At 40.4% G+C, this 16782-nt stretch overlaps 1 protein-coding gene across 6 annotated transcripts in view; it reads right to left on the bottom strand.

The window, feature by feature from the left end:
- Window positions 1-16782, bottom strand: part of MAEA (macrophage erythroblast attacher, E3 ubiquitin ligase) — a 44822-nt gene that overhangs the window by 18840 nt on the left and 9200 nt on the right. For all 6 annotated transcript variants that reach the window (XM_072335917.1, XM_072335916.1, XM_072335920.1 and 3 more), the window contains 2 exons: window positions 10816-10998; window positions 6987-7190 (listed from right to left, as the gene is read on the bottom strand). In XM_072335917.1, the coding sequence (XP_072192018.1) occupies window positions 6987-7190; window positions 10816-10998 (387 nt within the window). The remainder of the gene's footprint in view (window positions 1-6986; window positions 7191-10815; window positions 10999-16782) is intronic.

Here is a 16782-nt window from a genome sequence, read left to right as displayed (position 1 = left end):
TCTCTCAATCACCTGCCACGTTCTCCAACAGCTTACTGAAATAAAGAGACCAAAACATACAGATTCTGCTACTGCCTGCTCCACAGGCAAATAAAGAACTGTTTTGTTTGCCTACTTTTCCTCATGCACATCAGTCATTTTGGTGGAGCCTCACAGTGCAGCTAGCTAGGCTGGTTATTATAACAAGTTGTTTTCCCAAAGCCTCTCATCCTGTCTCAGCAGCTTCTGTAGCTCAGCAAATAGCTGCACCTTACCCAGCAGTACATTATACTGAGCTTCGCACAGTCATGTCTACACCAGACTAGTGCAAGAGAGCCTTCAGAGCTTTTAAGACGCAAGCAGAGGCTTTTTTCTGCCCGTGGATGCAACTCTGTTTTCTGCAGTAGCCTCTTCTGGTTGAGGAAAGAGGACCTACCCTTGGCCACACAGGCACAAACTGCTGCCATCACCCAAGCAGGAACAGTCCACCCTAATGGTATGGACAGAAATGAACTCCTGTCAGCCAGACTAGTAACAGGAGAAAGAATGGCATGTAAAGCAACATTTACATTTTGAAGTTATGTCTGGTAGGAAGAATGTATAAGAAAAACATCAGAGGTGTAAATGAAAGCAAATCTAACACATCTAGTCAGTCCCTACTCGAGAACTCCATCCCTACCATTAGATAGTATTTCACTCCAAGAATCCTGAATGACAGTACATTTTAACAGGACATTTTGCAAGACTTACTCTGAAAGGCTTTGAAATAAAATATCTTTTAGATATATCATTTACAACCAGGTAATCCACTTTGTCTAAAATGAAACTGGAAACACAGCCTCAGCATCACATCATGCTTCGTGTTGTTGGCTTTGAAGTGTCAAATGATTTGTAATGAGAAAGTTTGTTATCCCAGATTGATCCTGACTATTACATATTTACACAATTGTAACTCCCAAAGATGCTTGAGACAAGCTGCAGATGTATGGCTGTTCAGGAATTAAGGCACCTGGAAATCCAGATGAACACGCACAGATGTTCATGATATCAATCTACTGGAAGTTGCCATGCCTACACTGGGAACATTGACAGGAGCTCCCGTTGCTAGCACACAGCTTAGCACTTCAAGGTAATGGCCTGGCCAGTTCAGCAGCTCCTTTCCAGGCAGCCTCCTCCAACCTCTCCAGCATGGGAACCACAGGGGAAGGACACAACAGATAGCTTCAAGCAAACTAGTTTTTGCCATTCACCCTGCAATTAGAAAGTCAACTTGTCTGTATTCTGTGTAACAGAAAGGCAAAGGCTACACTGCAAGTACATCACAAATTTTTATTTACCTATTTAAAACAGAAGTGTTATGAATATAAACTTTAGATGAATATAGCCACTTCAGGCTTTTGGGGCCCAGACTCCTTAATGAGTAGGAAGATGAAGTTACTCAGGAAAAGGGTAATTTCACAAGATGCAGATCTGCCATCAGGTTTTGCTCCATAACAGAAATCATCCAGCCGCCATCCCAAGATTCAGTTCAAAGACCCATTTTACAGTTGTGAGGATTTTTCTTTAATAAAGCAATGAGAGGATCTTTAACTTGAAGGCACGGTAACGTGATTCGGGCTACTTAATGAAGAGAGCAGTGCTTGGTCAAAAGCCACGTAGCTTGTCTAGAGGAATATAATTCTCTCTTATTCTAAAGGTCATCAAAATAAGATTTCATGACTCCCCATAGCCAAATTAGATGATGGAACACCTGAGTTTGCTGCAGGCATCTTTCCAAATATTCAGAGTTAATTAATCTGTCCAAAGTTATTTCCAAATAATTAAAGCTGAAGCCGTGTCTATGCAACAGGAAGGAGGAAAAAATGATCAAATTTTATATATATACACACACACAAAAGGGAGAACAGTAGATCAACTTACTGAAAGAGTGACTGCTGCATTTTTTGAATTACATTTTGACTGTAAGTGAAAGGAATATTTGCTGCGCCAGTTTCAAAGATAACAAAGTACTTCCAGAATGGCTTTTCCAGTGTCTGCTCTGCTTTAGTATTCTACAGGGACGAACAGTGACCAAAAATGTAGAAGTTCTGCTTGAGAAAGAACACACTGACAAAGAAAAAACAACCTACAGTCCAGATTCCCACTCCAAGAGAATGATTTTCTTTAGAACAGCTCTTAGCTGTTGTAGCACTGTTTGAAGAGTCGAGAAGTCCTTCTAACACAGGCCAATGCTTACAACTGTCACAAAACTTTAGAAGTCAATGATAGAATTTATCTTCTTCCAATAATTCTCAAAAGCAAAAAGCAAACTGGCATTAAGAGTAATGTTTAGCTAACATCTTGGAAGGACCGTGCATCTACTTAATCACTGATCTAAGGCTGTTAATTTGCAAAACTGGTTGGCATGCATAACCTACAAAGCAAGGTCAAGTTAACTTTTCTTAATGGTTTAGAACTATTTATTTCAACTTAAGTGCTCTCTTGCATCTGGAACTTCACTGCCAGCGCTCCCCCAACACACACCATAGGGTGTAGCAGCTCTTCTGCCTCTCAGTGTCAAGATCTTTGATACATTTGCTCCCTGACCTAACACACGGTATAAATTTAAAGCATCTATTTCAGAAAAAGCAATAGCACACCTTGCACAGTACATGCAGAAAGGTAGGAATATTTACCATGCTATAGTAAACTAAGCAAAGAAAGAATATTTGCAGCATAGAGTGACATCCTCATAATCTGTTCCTCACAATATTGGCAAAATTGCTATTATTTCATATTAAACAGAACATAAGCTTCTTCCTTCCTAGCTTATTATAAAGGGGCTAGAAAAAGCACCAAGTTAATAAACCAACCCTCCAACAAACATAAACAGAGGTTGCACACTTAACCACAAAAACGTATCTACAAACAGCAACCGACTTCCTACTAAGATACTACACCTCCAGAATCAGATTTGCTGATCAGCCAGTGGTACAGAACTGTAACAACATTTAACACAGCAGAACACAGAAAGGCAAGCCTAAACTTAGCGACAGCTCTGCCAGCTAGCTGAATACATGAATCTGTACGTGAAAATATTCACTTTTGTGACCCTGCAAGGTCACAATGGATTCAGAGTAAGATCATCATCAAGCGTCACAAACTGATACTGATGAGCTTCATTTATATGCAATAAAAACCCACCTTTAACATCCAGTTTATAACTCCAAACCATCTTTCACATCATTAGGGAGTTTGAAAACATCAAGGAAAAACAAGTGCAACAGAATCCTCTTCCCCCTGCATTTACTTTGGCACAAGCATGACATTTCTGTCCTTGACTGTCAGCTCCTATTTTCACATGACTCACATTTTGATAGACATTCCCAAGCAGTACTGCTGCTTCTTCAAGACATGTCATACAGACTACACAGTAGTAGCTTTACCCCCTGTATTATGCTTTATAACCTTGTGTCTTACACAAGCTGAGCACCAAAACTTTTTTCTAAATCGAGCTAGTTAATTCTGGCATTTAAACTTCCACACGATTTTCACATCAGCACTTTTCATAGCCATTTGCCTCCTAGTTTATAACCACAGCTTTTAAGTGCTTATCTTCCATGACACGAATTCAAGAACCTAATTCCTATTAAGATACTTAATTTAGTAAGCAGACTAGAATTTGCCTCAGCCCATCAATAATTATTAAAATTGGACACTACAGTAAGTCAATCTGCAAGCAAACTGTCTGCTATGTACTACTGGCAAACATATGAATGATTTAATGGCTTTTGGCCACCGAGGCAGAATAGATTCTAAGCTGCTTCCACCCATGAGGTACCATAGCAGCTCCGCAGGTCTCTTGGCATTCAGAAACCACATAATGAACTTTAAACACACAGGCTGAAACTTGTTCCCGAGACTGGTCTAACAACTATTGAAAAGTACTTAACCTAGGATCCCCAAAGTGCAACTGAAATGGAAAAAGCTCAGCCTTTTAACCAACAGCAAATACCATGTTTTGCCATTTGGTCTGCAGCCACAAAACAAATCGCAGAATAGTTCGGGTTGGTTATTCTCAAAATTCAGTCCAACCCCTTTGTTCAAAGCAGGGCTGAGTAGAACAGGTTACTTACAACTTACAACCATCTCAGTCCAGTCTGGTTTTAAACATCTCCAAGAATGGAGAGACTTCATTCCCCAATATGGCTGCTGTATATCCCAGAAACAGATGAAGAACACCAGGCAAGTCTAAAGAGTGTTGAGTAGTGGGGATGGATCACAGTCCTCCACTTACAGGCAATGTTTATCCCAATGCTGCATTGCTGTCAATCCCAAAGATGCATTGCTGTCATGTTCAACTTGCCCACCAGGCTCAGCACCCACCACCCCCTTTTCTGCAAAGCTGCCTTCCAGTCACACACAGCACATACTGACAGCATGGAGTTACACTTCCCTAGGTGTGGGACTCCCTTCACAGAGCCTCATAAGGTTCCTGTTTGCTTATTTCCCCAGTTGTTTAAGGTATCTGCAATGGGAGCACAACCCTCTGCTGCATCAACCACAGATCCTGGCTTTCACTACCTGCAGACTTTCTAAGGACACTGTCCCATCAGCTTTGACTTCTGTTCTACCGCACTCATGACTGGCCCTAAGCTGAATGTAAGGTTACAGCAATCACAGTTCTTTGGTCCTAGCTGCTGCGCTAAAAATTAATAAAGAGCAGGTTCTTTTAACAGCTCAGGATTTGAGGCAGAGTTGCCTCCCAGACATGGGGAAAAAAAAGAAGAAAAGGAGAGAAGCACAAAAGCTAAATTAAGAAAAGAAAAAAACACACAATGAAAACAGGAGCTGCTCTCAATCACGCAGGTATTGCAGGCCTTTGTCCAGATTCCTACTTAGAGCACAATACCTACTGAGCAGTAACAATATTGTCTTGGTATGTCAAAAATACCAGTAATAGACATAACCAGATTTACAGCAGAAAATGTGATCCTGAACCCTGCAGTGGTAGAGACATTTATCAAAATTACAGTTGAGACTACAGTAAACAGAAAGATTACAGGGGATGAGAGAAAAATATCATGATATTTTGTAATCCCCAGAGCAGAGTTGCATTACTAAGCATTAGAGAATGATTCAACGCCCATATCTTCCAGCAAGAGAGGAATAAAGAGCAGGAAAGCAGTCTGTTACTGAACTCATAACATCACAAATTCTGTGCAGCTATCAAGTCTCATTATCCTACTGCTGCAAAAGCCATCTAGTCTACTGTAAAAGATAATGTTGAGGGCACACAGTTTTAGCAAGCTGGAAGAAACAGTCTCACCACACGTGCAACTAAGTTGCATTACACTTGAATATTATGTAAATAAAAATACTTTAGTTTGGAGGCAGCAGTTAAATGAGATTATTTGAAAATAAACAAAAACAAAAGCTTCTGTTCAGTAGAGTAAAAAGCTGAGAGGCTTCACAAGTGCAATGTCTCATACCACTGCCTTGTAAGCTATCGTAACAGACTTCCACATCCATGTCTAAACCAAAGCTGAATATTCACAACCTTGGTACAGAGAGTTTGTGAATGCCCTGTCCCTGGAAGTATTCAAGACCAGTTGAATGAGGCTCTGGCAACCTGGTCTGGTGGGAAGAATCCCTGCCTATAGAGGGAACTGGAACTAAATGGGACCTTACAGGTCCCTTCCAACTCAAACCATTCTATGATTCTATGATTACTTATTCAAGTGTATCTTTCCCCTTCATAGTATGTTCTGCCAGAGGTGCTGCTGAGCATTCAGCTGCAATTACAGTATCCCTGAATAGAACAACGGTCTTGCCCAACTTTAACGATCGAGAGCAGCAAATCTGTCAGCAAGTAAGAGCAAAATTATTTCCTATTAACAGTTAGTAACCCATTTCTTCCCCTCTTCCTTCCCTTCAACCTCTTTTTGTTTCCTCATTGGTATTTACCACTATCAGTGCAGGCTAAGCAGGATGAGACTGGTAAGCCTAGGAACAACAGGCCCATATGTTCTAATTTGACATCAGTAACTAAAATCTCTTTACCTCAACTGGCTCACTGAGATGCTCAGCTACATCACCTAGGAGAGACAAAGTACATACCTCACTTAACTCTGCAACTATCACCACAGACCATTTTAAGATGAACTATATACCTTCTGGTATTAAGAGCATCAAAAGAACTTAAAAATCAAGAATCACTGAGGAGCAAATAGTAAATGCTACCTAAAGTTTAGCAAAGCAAGACTTTAAGGGAACAGCAATCTGTTGAAATCAGTTTTAATAATGTCTATGTGGTTATAAGAGGACAGCAGTGCAGATACATCACTACATAAAGAAGCTATGCCAAGGTGTCTGAAATCCTGACTATTATGAAATAACACATTCTGAACACTTAAGATTTATGAGATAGAAGCAGAACCAACCAGATACCAAATGAAAAGGCAAACGACAACCACACAATTTTCCATGGGGAAATTAGGAGCACTGCATAAAACTCTGTGCTGACTACATACAGGCTACTAATATACCGCAATCATATTACAGTTTATTTTCTAAAGTGCAAGTCAGCATGCATTAGGTATTAGGATACAACAGTTGTTCCCACAATCAGCATATGCTACCCTGCCCAATCACCTACACAAGTCATTTAAGACAAATGAGAGGCTCCACCAAATGCTTGATCAGCAGCCTGAAGGCCTGGGACAAGAATCTCAGCATAACACTTGTAAACAAACAAACAAATACACACCTTAACTTTTGAAGTCAGGGAGTTTATCTAGAAGCATTTCATTTGTGACTAGAAGTTCTGCCTTCAATTTCAGCTTATTAAATACTTCCCAGAAATCATATTTCTAAGTAAGGAGACCATACTCAGCCCTAGAAATACCAACAGGTGAACAATAATGACAAAGGCACTGGTTCATGAAAAAGCTGCTATAGAACTGATGCAGCTTGTTTGTATTTACTAGTCTCCTCTTTAGAACCATTTTATAGTGTACATTACCAACCTCAATACCACTTTGTCTTGCTAGTTTTACAGCTGTGTTGTAGTAGCCACAGCGTAGGAGGTGTTCCACCATCATACGGTCCATACGTTTCTTCTTCCACATGTTTGCAGCAGCTGGTTGGTCACTACTGTGTTCTTTCAGGTGTTCAATCCTACGTTTGCAGAGTTTTGCACTCTCATCTTCAGCCTGGATTGACTCAACTGCCTAAAAAGCAGAAGTTAACAGAGACAAGTCAGGGCTGTACAATTTCAATTGGCTTTCAACAAATAAAACAGGAACTGTTTGTAAGCATTCTTTATATAGCTACTTTACGTAGTTACCTTTGATAACATTTCATTTAGAAAGACAACTCTCACAGCAGCACATCAGTTTCAGCACTGTTGGTCCACTTTTGAGACACTGGCATATTATTAACAAACACTTTTGACATAAGTTACATATTAACACATGCACATTTGATCTTTTTTTCCTCCTGCTTAACATTCAGCCAGTAAGAAAAAAGCAAAATCAGTTCTGCCATAAAGTTATCTAATACCCTGCAAAGACCATCATGGAGGCTCACAGTCATCTGTAACTCCTGAATTTCCACCTCCAACTTATGTACAGCTTCTTCCTCAAGCAGCTGTCCCAATGAATTAGTTCTACTAAGGAGTGCTGTAGAGTAAACCCACATTACTTCTAATTTATTGGAGCCATTTTAACCAGCTCCTGCATTAATGAAAGCTATATAAACATTTGGTGTTTTAGCATCTTCAATCCAAGGGTCTTAGAGGAATTTCTCCAATGTTATTAGCATTATCAATGTGGTATGATTTTATTTCTACCACTCTGGAAGCACATCTCTACTGTTAGGAGCCTTACACAGGAAAAACAAATGTACCTGGAGGAAGAAGAACAACAGATGGACTTGTTCTATTTATGCCCCTTTCAACTGAAATTATTCTACTCTAACACTTACATTCTCATATTGGCATGCCTAGTGCAAAAAACACAGCAGTATTCCCATAACTTCATTGCTCAAACTACCAAATACTGTGGCCAAACTTGTTCTAATTCAGCCTTGAAATTCCATGGTTGACTACGTATGCTTCAAGTTTTCCCAGGCAATTTTACTACAGTTGTATTTGTAATTTAAAACTCACTGACTCCATATACAGCACATGTCAGACATGGTCCACAGTTGTCAACAGAACACAAGAATGCTTGCAGTACTTTTATATGCTCACTGAGGTAAGAGCAAACCAGAAGGTGGAAGCTTACTACCTTTCCCATCTGTGATATCTCACCAGCAATGCAGTTTCAAGCTGAACTACTTTACTTGTGGTAACTTAAGCTTGCTGGCTTTGTGTTGGAGTACCTGCATGGCTACAGGAACAGGAAATACCATGAAGCTTTGTCATCCAGGCACAGACCAAAAACCTGGGTAACTTTAGGCAGCCTACATCATTCTCCACTCTAGCATGGCTCCCTTCTGAGTACTCAAGTAACGTACCCAGGCACCAATATCATCCCCAGCTGATACCTTCAGCTGCAGAAGCACAAGTTGATTCTAATCTCTTTTACAATGTACATTCATCTACAAACTTCCACTCAAGCATCTAAAATACCAGTCACTATACAAGATGTCTTGCCATAATTCACAATTCATATTCATATTCATAATTCATAACCCAGCTTGCAGAAATTAATATTACTAAATTCAGCTTTATTTGGCAACGTATAGTCTGGAAATCAGTATTTCGTTTATGTTAGAGAGTTGTGTTTGTTTTTATTTCCCCCCTTTTCAGCAAGCAACCAAACTCAAACCAAAACATACTTTCACTTCTCAGAAGTCTGCAGCATTATCAGATGTGAAGACAACCACAAGAATTATTCTGAATACAACAAGGAGAATTCAAGGCAACCAGGCAAAGGGTGAACCTTGTTCACATTCCAAAGGGCTCGCTTTATATGGTTTTGTACCTGGATTTATACAGCTCTTGCTGTTTTGGCTTCTTTTGATCCTTCTAATGCAGACGAACACTACAGATATTCTTTAAAACTCTCTTGAGCAAGTCTATCTGGCCCTGCTAGGCAGGGGGGTTGGAACCACATGATCCTTGAGGTCCCTTCCAACCCGGGTCATTCTGTGATTCTGTGATTCTGTGATCTGGACTTGCCCTGCTGGACATTAATAAAACTCAAAGGAACAAGCATATTAAAAAAGGATACGAGAGGAAAAACAAAAGCCTAAGCTTCTCCAGGATCATTTTCAAAACCCAATAAACCCACTGTACTGAAAAGCTCCTTTTTAAGAGTGAGGAAGGTGTTACATAAAGAATCCATCTAGTTCTGTTATGGCCACCTCAGCAGATTCTTGTCTAAACACAGGAGGAAGCAGAGATCCCACTCGCATCCAAAGGCCCTAAAGAAAACAATCATTTTTGCTCCCAGCAGAGATTACAGAGAAGACAGCTGGAGCCTTCAGCAAAGCAGGATCTTTATTGCAAAAAACTTGCTGTTGGTTAACAGCCATTTATTTTTTGCCCATTGTCCTTCCCGAGAAGATGCAACATTTCCCACAGTCTCTCCAAGCAGTTAAGAACAAATGAGCAATTACCATGAAGCCTTAGATCCAAAGCATTCAACGGTGCCTACAGACACATTCCCAAAGTCAACAGATTTAACAAATAAATAACTTACTCCTCCACATCATTACTACACACCTACAAGCAAAAATCTAACCTCTTCTACAAACCGTAATGCTTTCTGTATGCAACAAGTGAAAAAAAATTCAATTTCTTATAAAACCTCTTGAAGTCCCACAAACCAAAGATGAAAATACAAGAATCAGACTTATGAAGGGTTTTGCAGCTCAGCTATTTCCATGCCTAAATAACCTGCTCAAGTAGAAAACTCCAAATCAGCACATGACAGTGTTGTTTTCACGTTACAAACCTCCAAAGTATTTTGATGCTTCACTTAATAGTCTTGAGATCTATATCTGTTTGTTACTTCATTTAAGTTTTAATGAAATGCCTTCGTTACCATTTGTTTTGTTTATTTTTGGAGTAGTACTGCTCTAATGCCAGGCTAGAGAGCTATTTTCATTCTTGTGCAATAAATATGTCATGTAATTTTTCTGATGAATTTCAGGATGAGTAATATTCCCATCCAAAACATAGATGCACTATTCTACATATGTTTATAACTCATTCCTTTCAGAAATGTGCACTATAAGCACAAAAGTCTGGATGCATTTCAGACAAGCATTCTAGTTTAGCAGCTGGAAGCAAGTTACTTCATTGAACTTGGTTTAAAATGCTTCCAGCGATACTCCCAAGGAACTTCCCAACCTCCTGGTTCACTGTCTACAAGAAGTATTCAAATCACCAATCCAGAACAATTCTCACTTCCCTCTGCTATGAATCCTCAGCACTGCATACAACCATCTCCACTGGGGTTTGTGCATTTTCCAGAGTCCTTTGACTTGATTATCCTCAAGTGATAAATGAAAGCAACTGCACTAATCGTTCCATTAAATGAGCAAGAATGTATATAAAAAAGTCATTCTTGTGTTGTTTCTTTTCTGTATGCAGAAAAATTGGTTTTCAAGACTATAAGCACATGAATTTTACTTCTCCATTTTTTCTTCTATTCAGTTATGAACAGTGTGACAGTCCATAAGCGCAGTGCAGCAAGGTTCAGTATATTCTGAGGTTTCACTGTACGCTCTGTTCTTTGCTTACAGTGCATACTTTGAAGAGCAAATCAAAGCAGACAGCACTGCAGAAAAACACTTGTTAAACTTTGCAAAGATAGAACAGTAATGAGGTAGAACATCACTTACCTTTCGTTTCAGCACACTGAGTTTTTCAACTACTCCATCTAGGAGACTAACAACTGAATCCACAGCAGGACAACTGCTCAGCGTCTTCTCCAGCTCTGCCACAACCATTGTAACGTGACTTGTCTCTCGATCAATGTTTTTCTGCGCAGCTCGAAACCGTTTGTTCAGTGTTTCATATGGCACCTGCATGAGAAATACCAAGTCACTAGGATTTCTGTACTTAAAAAAAAGTCAAGTCTTCTAGAGCTTAGAGGGGCCGCTGATGCGATGCAGTCAGGAGAATACCTAGGTTCCAGGACATGACAAGTTTGGTTAATGAACTGAATTCTCATTCCAAAGTCCTTATTTAAGCTCTCAGCATGGCGCTAACACACTTCAAAGACCATGAAAAACAGTGACAGGAAATAAACTTGGAGATTTTCTGATACCTGTGTCACTTATCCTGCATTGACTGTAGCAAGCACCAATGAAAACAGAAAGCAAGGAAACGCGTGTTTAAAGGAAAGCTACAACTAAACCACCAAAAGGAGATCAACCTTCAGAACAGGATTTTGATGCATAATTTCTTTCCAGCAGGAGTTCACAAGATAACTGCAAATCATGTTCTAAAAAACCACATTATGCATATTGACTCCTAAACCTGTGACAGATGGTACACCAATAGTTACTCAGGAAATGCAATAGGTATCCTAGTTGCTTCTGAGCACGGAAGACTACTTAAGACTACTTTCAATACTAGCTCCTATATGACTATAATGCTAAGGGGAACTTCATGCAGCTGTGTTTCCCTTCACTGAAAAAGCCCACCCCATATAACTGAGTTCAGTCAATTACCCTAAAATTCCATACCTTGGTTTGAAGACTAACTGTTCTTGGAGGTCTCTTGTCCTCTTTATTCGTCCTACACCTTTACAAAACAGCCATGTCAAAACTGCTGTTGACGGCAGTTAAAAGCACATATAGGAGTAGCATACAGCCTGGTCAAACTTTATGGTACTAAAAGAACTGGCCAGAACAGTGTTGAGCAGTTCCCATCGTGATGCTTCCACTACAGCGAGCACAAGCAACTCAGACAATGTTCTGTTAGAACTGTTCTGTTACTTCAGAGCTCCAACGGTAACACGAACTCTAGAACTAAACATTCTACTGCTGCACACACAACTCCTCTGTATCTTATCTTGAAGAAGTTCATGAGTCCCGTTGGGTCATTACTATAATCCTGATTGCTTTTTCACTGATGAAAGGCATAGCTTAGCTAACCACCAGACTTGTGACTGAAAGTAAAACAGGAAACGCAAATCAGAGTTCTGTTTGGTACGTATCATGTATGTGTTTGATTACAAATCCCTCAAGTTTCATCATTGCTAATCACATTTCATCAAGTTTGCGCCTATTTTCTTCCTTCTAATCATCTGCATGCAAGAAAAGTATCCCCAGGGCCCATCTCTTTGCAGGCTCTAGGGAACAATGACACAGCACAACCTCTGCAATTCACAGTTAGAAACACACTGAGAAACAGCTCAGGCTCAGCATAAGGAAGATGAGCTTCCTAAGACTTCACATGACCTACAACAGGTGGTTCTTGTTTGCCATGGAAGTGTAACAATATCCTGATAAGGTACGACAGGACTCCTCTTCCCTCTCAGAAACACCAAAGTGATCTATGCACTGTTTTTTTGTCACCTCAAAGACCCAAAAGACAGAACAAACCTTTATCATGGGAAGTATCGCTATAAAATACTATTTCCCCTGTAACACTCCTAAAAAAAACACACAACAAAACAGCAGCACAACCCCCCAAACTGAAACTATGTGAAATAAAACATCACAACAAGTTTAAGCTGCTGCCTGCGGCACTGGAGGGCCCGGGTTCGAATCCCCCCTGTGGCGCAGGGGTAGAAGTGCCACTTCGCTACACAGAGGGCTCGAAACCCGGGAGTTGGACTCGATGATCTCTAAGGTCCCTTCCAACTCGCACGATACTATGATACTATGATATGATATGATCACAACAGGCTTGTTAATACCTGCTTGTCTAAATCACGGTCTGGAGCCCCCACCTTCCTTTTCTACTTCCACATAAATAAATCCATAGTTTTATTAGAGTCCCTCTGCAGATACCACGTGGAGCATAGGGGCACATAGTTTTGAACATGCTTCATAGTACCAAAGCTTGTTTCCAACTCCACAGCTCAATGCCAGACAATATGACAGTACCTTCCTTTCACCCCCCACTTCTTACTATTCATTGAAAAACACAATTTCTTCAGTTACCTGTATTTAATGGGTTTAATTTTTGCAAGCATTTTACCATCAGTTTTCCACACCACACTGAAGAGATGCTTTAGTCAGCACTTGCAGAAGTTAGTACTGATTTGAGGTATCTTTGACTATCAAAAGTAGTTTAGTTAAACACTGAAGATACTGGTCTGAAAGCCATCCCCTTCAGCTCTCTCTTCCTCAGTTTCTTTGCAGCATACAAGAGCAATAACACTTCCCATTTCCATTTTCAAATGTGGAAGAGGCAAAGAGTTGAATAATTTCACTATAGCCTCTAAAAGCAGATACAAATATTTGTAAACAGTTTAACATATCAAGGGAAATGACTCCAGGTAAAAGGACATATTTGCACAACTGGTTCATCTTGACCACTTGTCCCGTTGTTACCTGCAGCCTGGAATCACACAACTCTTCAAAAGGTTCACTATTTATTTCCACACTGAAAGTAGATGGAAGGAAAAAGCAACCAAACTGCCAAACACTACCAGAAACGTAATGCTTTTACTGCCCCTACCATTCCGTGACCAAACCTGGATGAAACAGCTGTCCCTCATCAGGGCAACTGGCTTATAGAGCCCAGCCTGATATTGAAATGACTACTTTAAGAGGAAAATAAAAAGGAAAACACTACTAAACATTAAACAGATTGAAACAAAGCTGCAAGAGCTGACCAGAACATATTTTGGATAAAAGCTCAACACCGACTTGTTCTACTCACTGAAGCTGGAAAAAAATACAGTACCGTTGTCTTGCACCACAAGCATACAAGAGGACAAAAAGGACCAACATCTGCAAGCAGCATGGGTGAATTTAGTGCCACTGAATCAGTTCTGCATCTTTTCCTCATCAGCTTTCCAAGATGCAGATGCAGCATCTAAGAGATGCATGCACTAAAACAAGCCCAACTCAACTCCAACTCCTCCTTATCAAAGATAAAAACAACCTACACAGAAGATAACAATCATAGTAATAAGTTTTTCCAAGATCCAAATTTTCCTGCTTAAGTGTTAAGGACAGTCCACTTGGCCAGAGACTTCTGCACACAAACTGCTTCTAGGTGCTGAGTACCAACAGACAGGCAGACAGCTGAATCATCTGATCCAAGTGTTTTCTTCACTGCAGCCATTACTTCACTCTGCAGCGTGAGCAAAGCAAGCCAGAAAGCTTTGGCAGAGCATGTTCTGGGGCAGCACAACCACTTCTAGCTCTGGAGATGATCTTAGGAGAGAACTCTTCTGGGTCTTCAAGCTTGAATCAGCAAAAGAGGAGGAAGGACAACCCTGAGAGCTACAGCTGAGTTTGTTCTCTCTTCCTTCCACTCAAATGAATAACAAAACTAAGAACGTACCGTGACAGCTTTAAGCTCATCCTTAGGAACTCTACTGCAGTGTTAATGTACATGAATGTACATAAGGCACAAGGGCAAAACTGACTAAGGCTAAAAATAATTATTTCAGTCTGATTAAATTGATTCTCAAATCACGTAGGACCAGTGGCTAGAACTGTTGAACAGTAGATTTAATACACCACCTGAAATACCTTTAAATATACTAATGGCTGAATTTGAAATTAAGTACTAAATACAATTTCCATCAAACTATGCTTTGCAAGAAGCCATTCATTTAGTAAATGAGGCCATTTTCTTGGCATTTTCTAAATGCATAACGAAACTAAGGAGAAACAGCAAGTATTAAACGCTTGCATATATTGTATCCTGATGGTTAGCAGACTATATACATTTCTCAAACAGTTACTATCAGATTTTAAAAGAATCAGTGCAGAAATATGAATAATATCATTAAGTCAAAACAAGCAATCCTGTATACAACATTTAAGTGAGATTCTTTAATTTTCTTCTAAATGCACCTTCATGCACATATTTAGTACTCTACCCATACATCAAAAACACAGAAACAGCCTGCCCATAAATATTCACCTCAACCCAAACTCTGACATTGGTTCAAAGAAAACTGACCTCAAAAAAGAAAAACATACAGAGATACCATCTTCAGACTTCAGCATTACAGATCAGTGCAGTAGAACGCAGATCAGTTTTACCCTCACAGAAGTTCCACGATTACAGTGATCAAAGCTTCAAGATCTCCACTGCCTCAGAGGTATTTAACATCAGTGGGTGTCAGAGAAGCAGACTGGACTTTGCCACTTTTAGCACCTTGAATTCCACTAAGCAGCTTAATGACATCTTGAGAATGTTGTAGTGCTTTGGCTGTTAAGCACAGCCACAGCTTCCATGACAGACAGCCACTCCTCATTCATTAGACACTGAGGTTTCCAAACATACTTCCTCCCAAACACAGAACCTAGCACGTATTAAGAGTAAAAAAAGTAACTACGGCAAGATGATCTTTGCAGAGCTGTTACACCAATCCAGCCACCACAGAAAGCTGGCTGAGTCACAACTGGAAATCCAGTGCTCCACTTTATTCAGCTACAGTTCCACTAATAAGCAGTTTAAGTGACAAAGGCTTTACAGACAGATCAGCAGAATAATGAACGTGAAGAAAAGCATCGTGTTGAAAGTGTGCCCTAGCAACAAAGCTTCAGTAGTAGATACTGCCTTTGTGTTCACTTGCCAGGTCTTCTCCCAAACCTTCCAGCTCCTGTACCAAACAACTGGTCAGGGCTGGGGGTAGGTGGAACAGTAAGTACCCTTCAGAAAGGAGGAAATGACACTGCAAAGCTGCTACCACCTCTTTGAAACATCATGGTGAACAAGCAAAGTCCTCAGTGATTACAGAAGGGTAAATTAATTGTCTCTCTTCTAAAACAGAGAAGCTGGAAGAAGTGGTCTCTTACAGTTCCTTTGTAGCCAGACTAGGGAGATGCAGGCTGAATGAGTGGAATATAACCTGGGTTTGGGACTGACAGGACAGCCAGGCTCAAACAGCGATGATCAGTGACTGACAATCCACCTGATAAGTTACACTACGAGACTCCCAGGGACTGTTATCAGCTCCCATATGAATGCCTTCATCAGTGATCCACACAACAGGACAGAATCCACAGGCTCACAGAGGACAACAAACAAAGTGCTCAGTAATGCTGGATGGCAAAGCTGATAGTAAGAAAAAGCCTGACAAGCCAGAGAAACACAACAAAAGCTTCATGTAATTCAATCAAGTAAAAATCAGAGCTCTGCACCTCGCACAGAACAGTTCCATGTATTAGCATGGCTGCAGAGTGACTGGCTAGCACCACCTCTGAAGAAAACAATGCAGAGGTCCTGATGGATCACAGGCAGGACCAGAATAAACAACAGACTCCTAAGGTAGAGAAAGTTAACCACATACTGGGTTGCATTAGCAAAACTGAGGACAGAGGCTTAATAGGAATGATTATTCTCTATGCTCAGAACTCCAGCATACTCATTTCGAATATTAAGGCTGGTTTTCAGGGCCCTTCCCCATTCCATACTGATGAGTACAGCAGGAGGACATGAAACCATAAGGCTGAGAACCTGTAGAAGAGGACTGGAGGGGCACAGCCTGATAGCAGTCTTCTGCTACCTAAATATGAGCGTCAGAGATAAGGGCTTCCTAGACTTTTCTGAGTTAAGAGTAAAAAGGACGGAGGCACAAGTGTTATATAGAGATATGAGTGGCCACAGCAGGTGAGGCCAGAAGTCTCTCCATAACCGTCCTCCCTCTGACAGCACTAGCACTTGAA

This window comes from Excalfactoria chinensis, chromosome 4 (genome assembly GCF_039878825.1).
Source record: "Excalfactoria chinensis isolate bCotChi1 chromosome 4, bCotChi1.hap2, whole genome shotgun sequence".
NCBI lineage: Eukaryota > Metazoa > Chordata > Aves > Galliformes > Phasianidae > Excalfactoria > Excalfactoria chinensis.
Note: the sequence above shows the minus strand (reverse complement) of the source record. Positions and strands in the feature narration are given on the sequence as shown.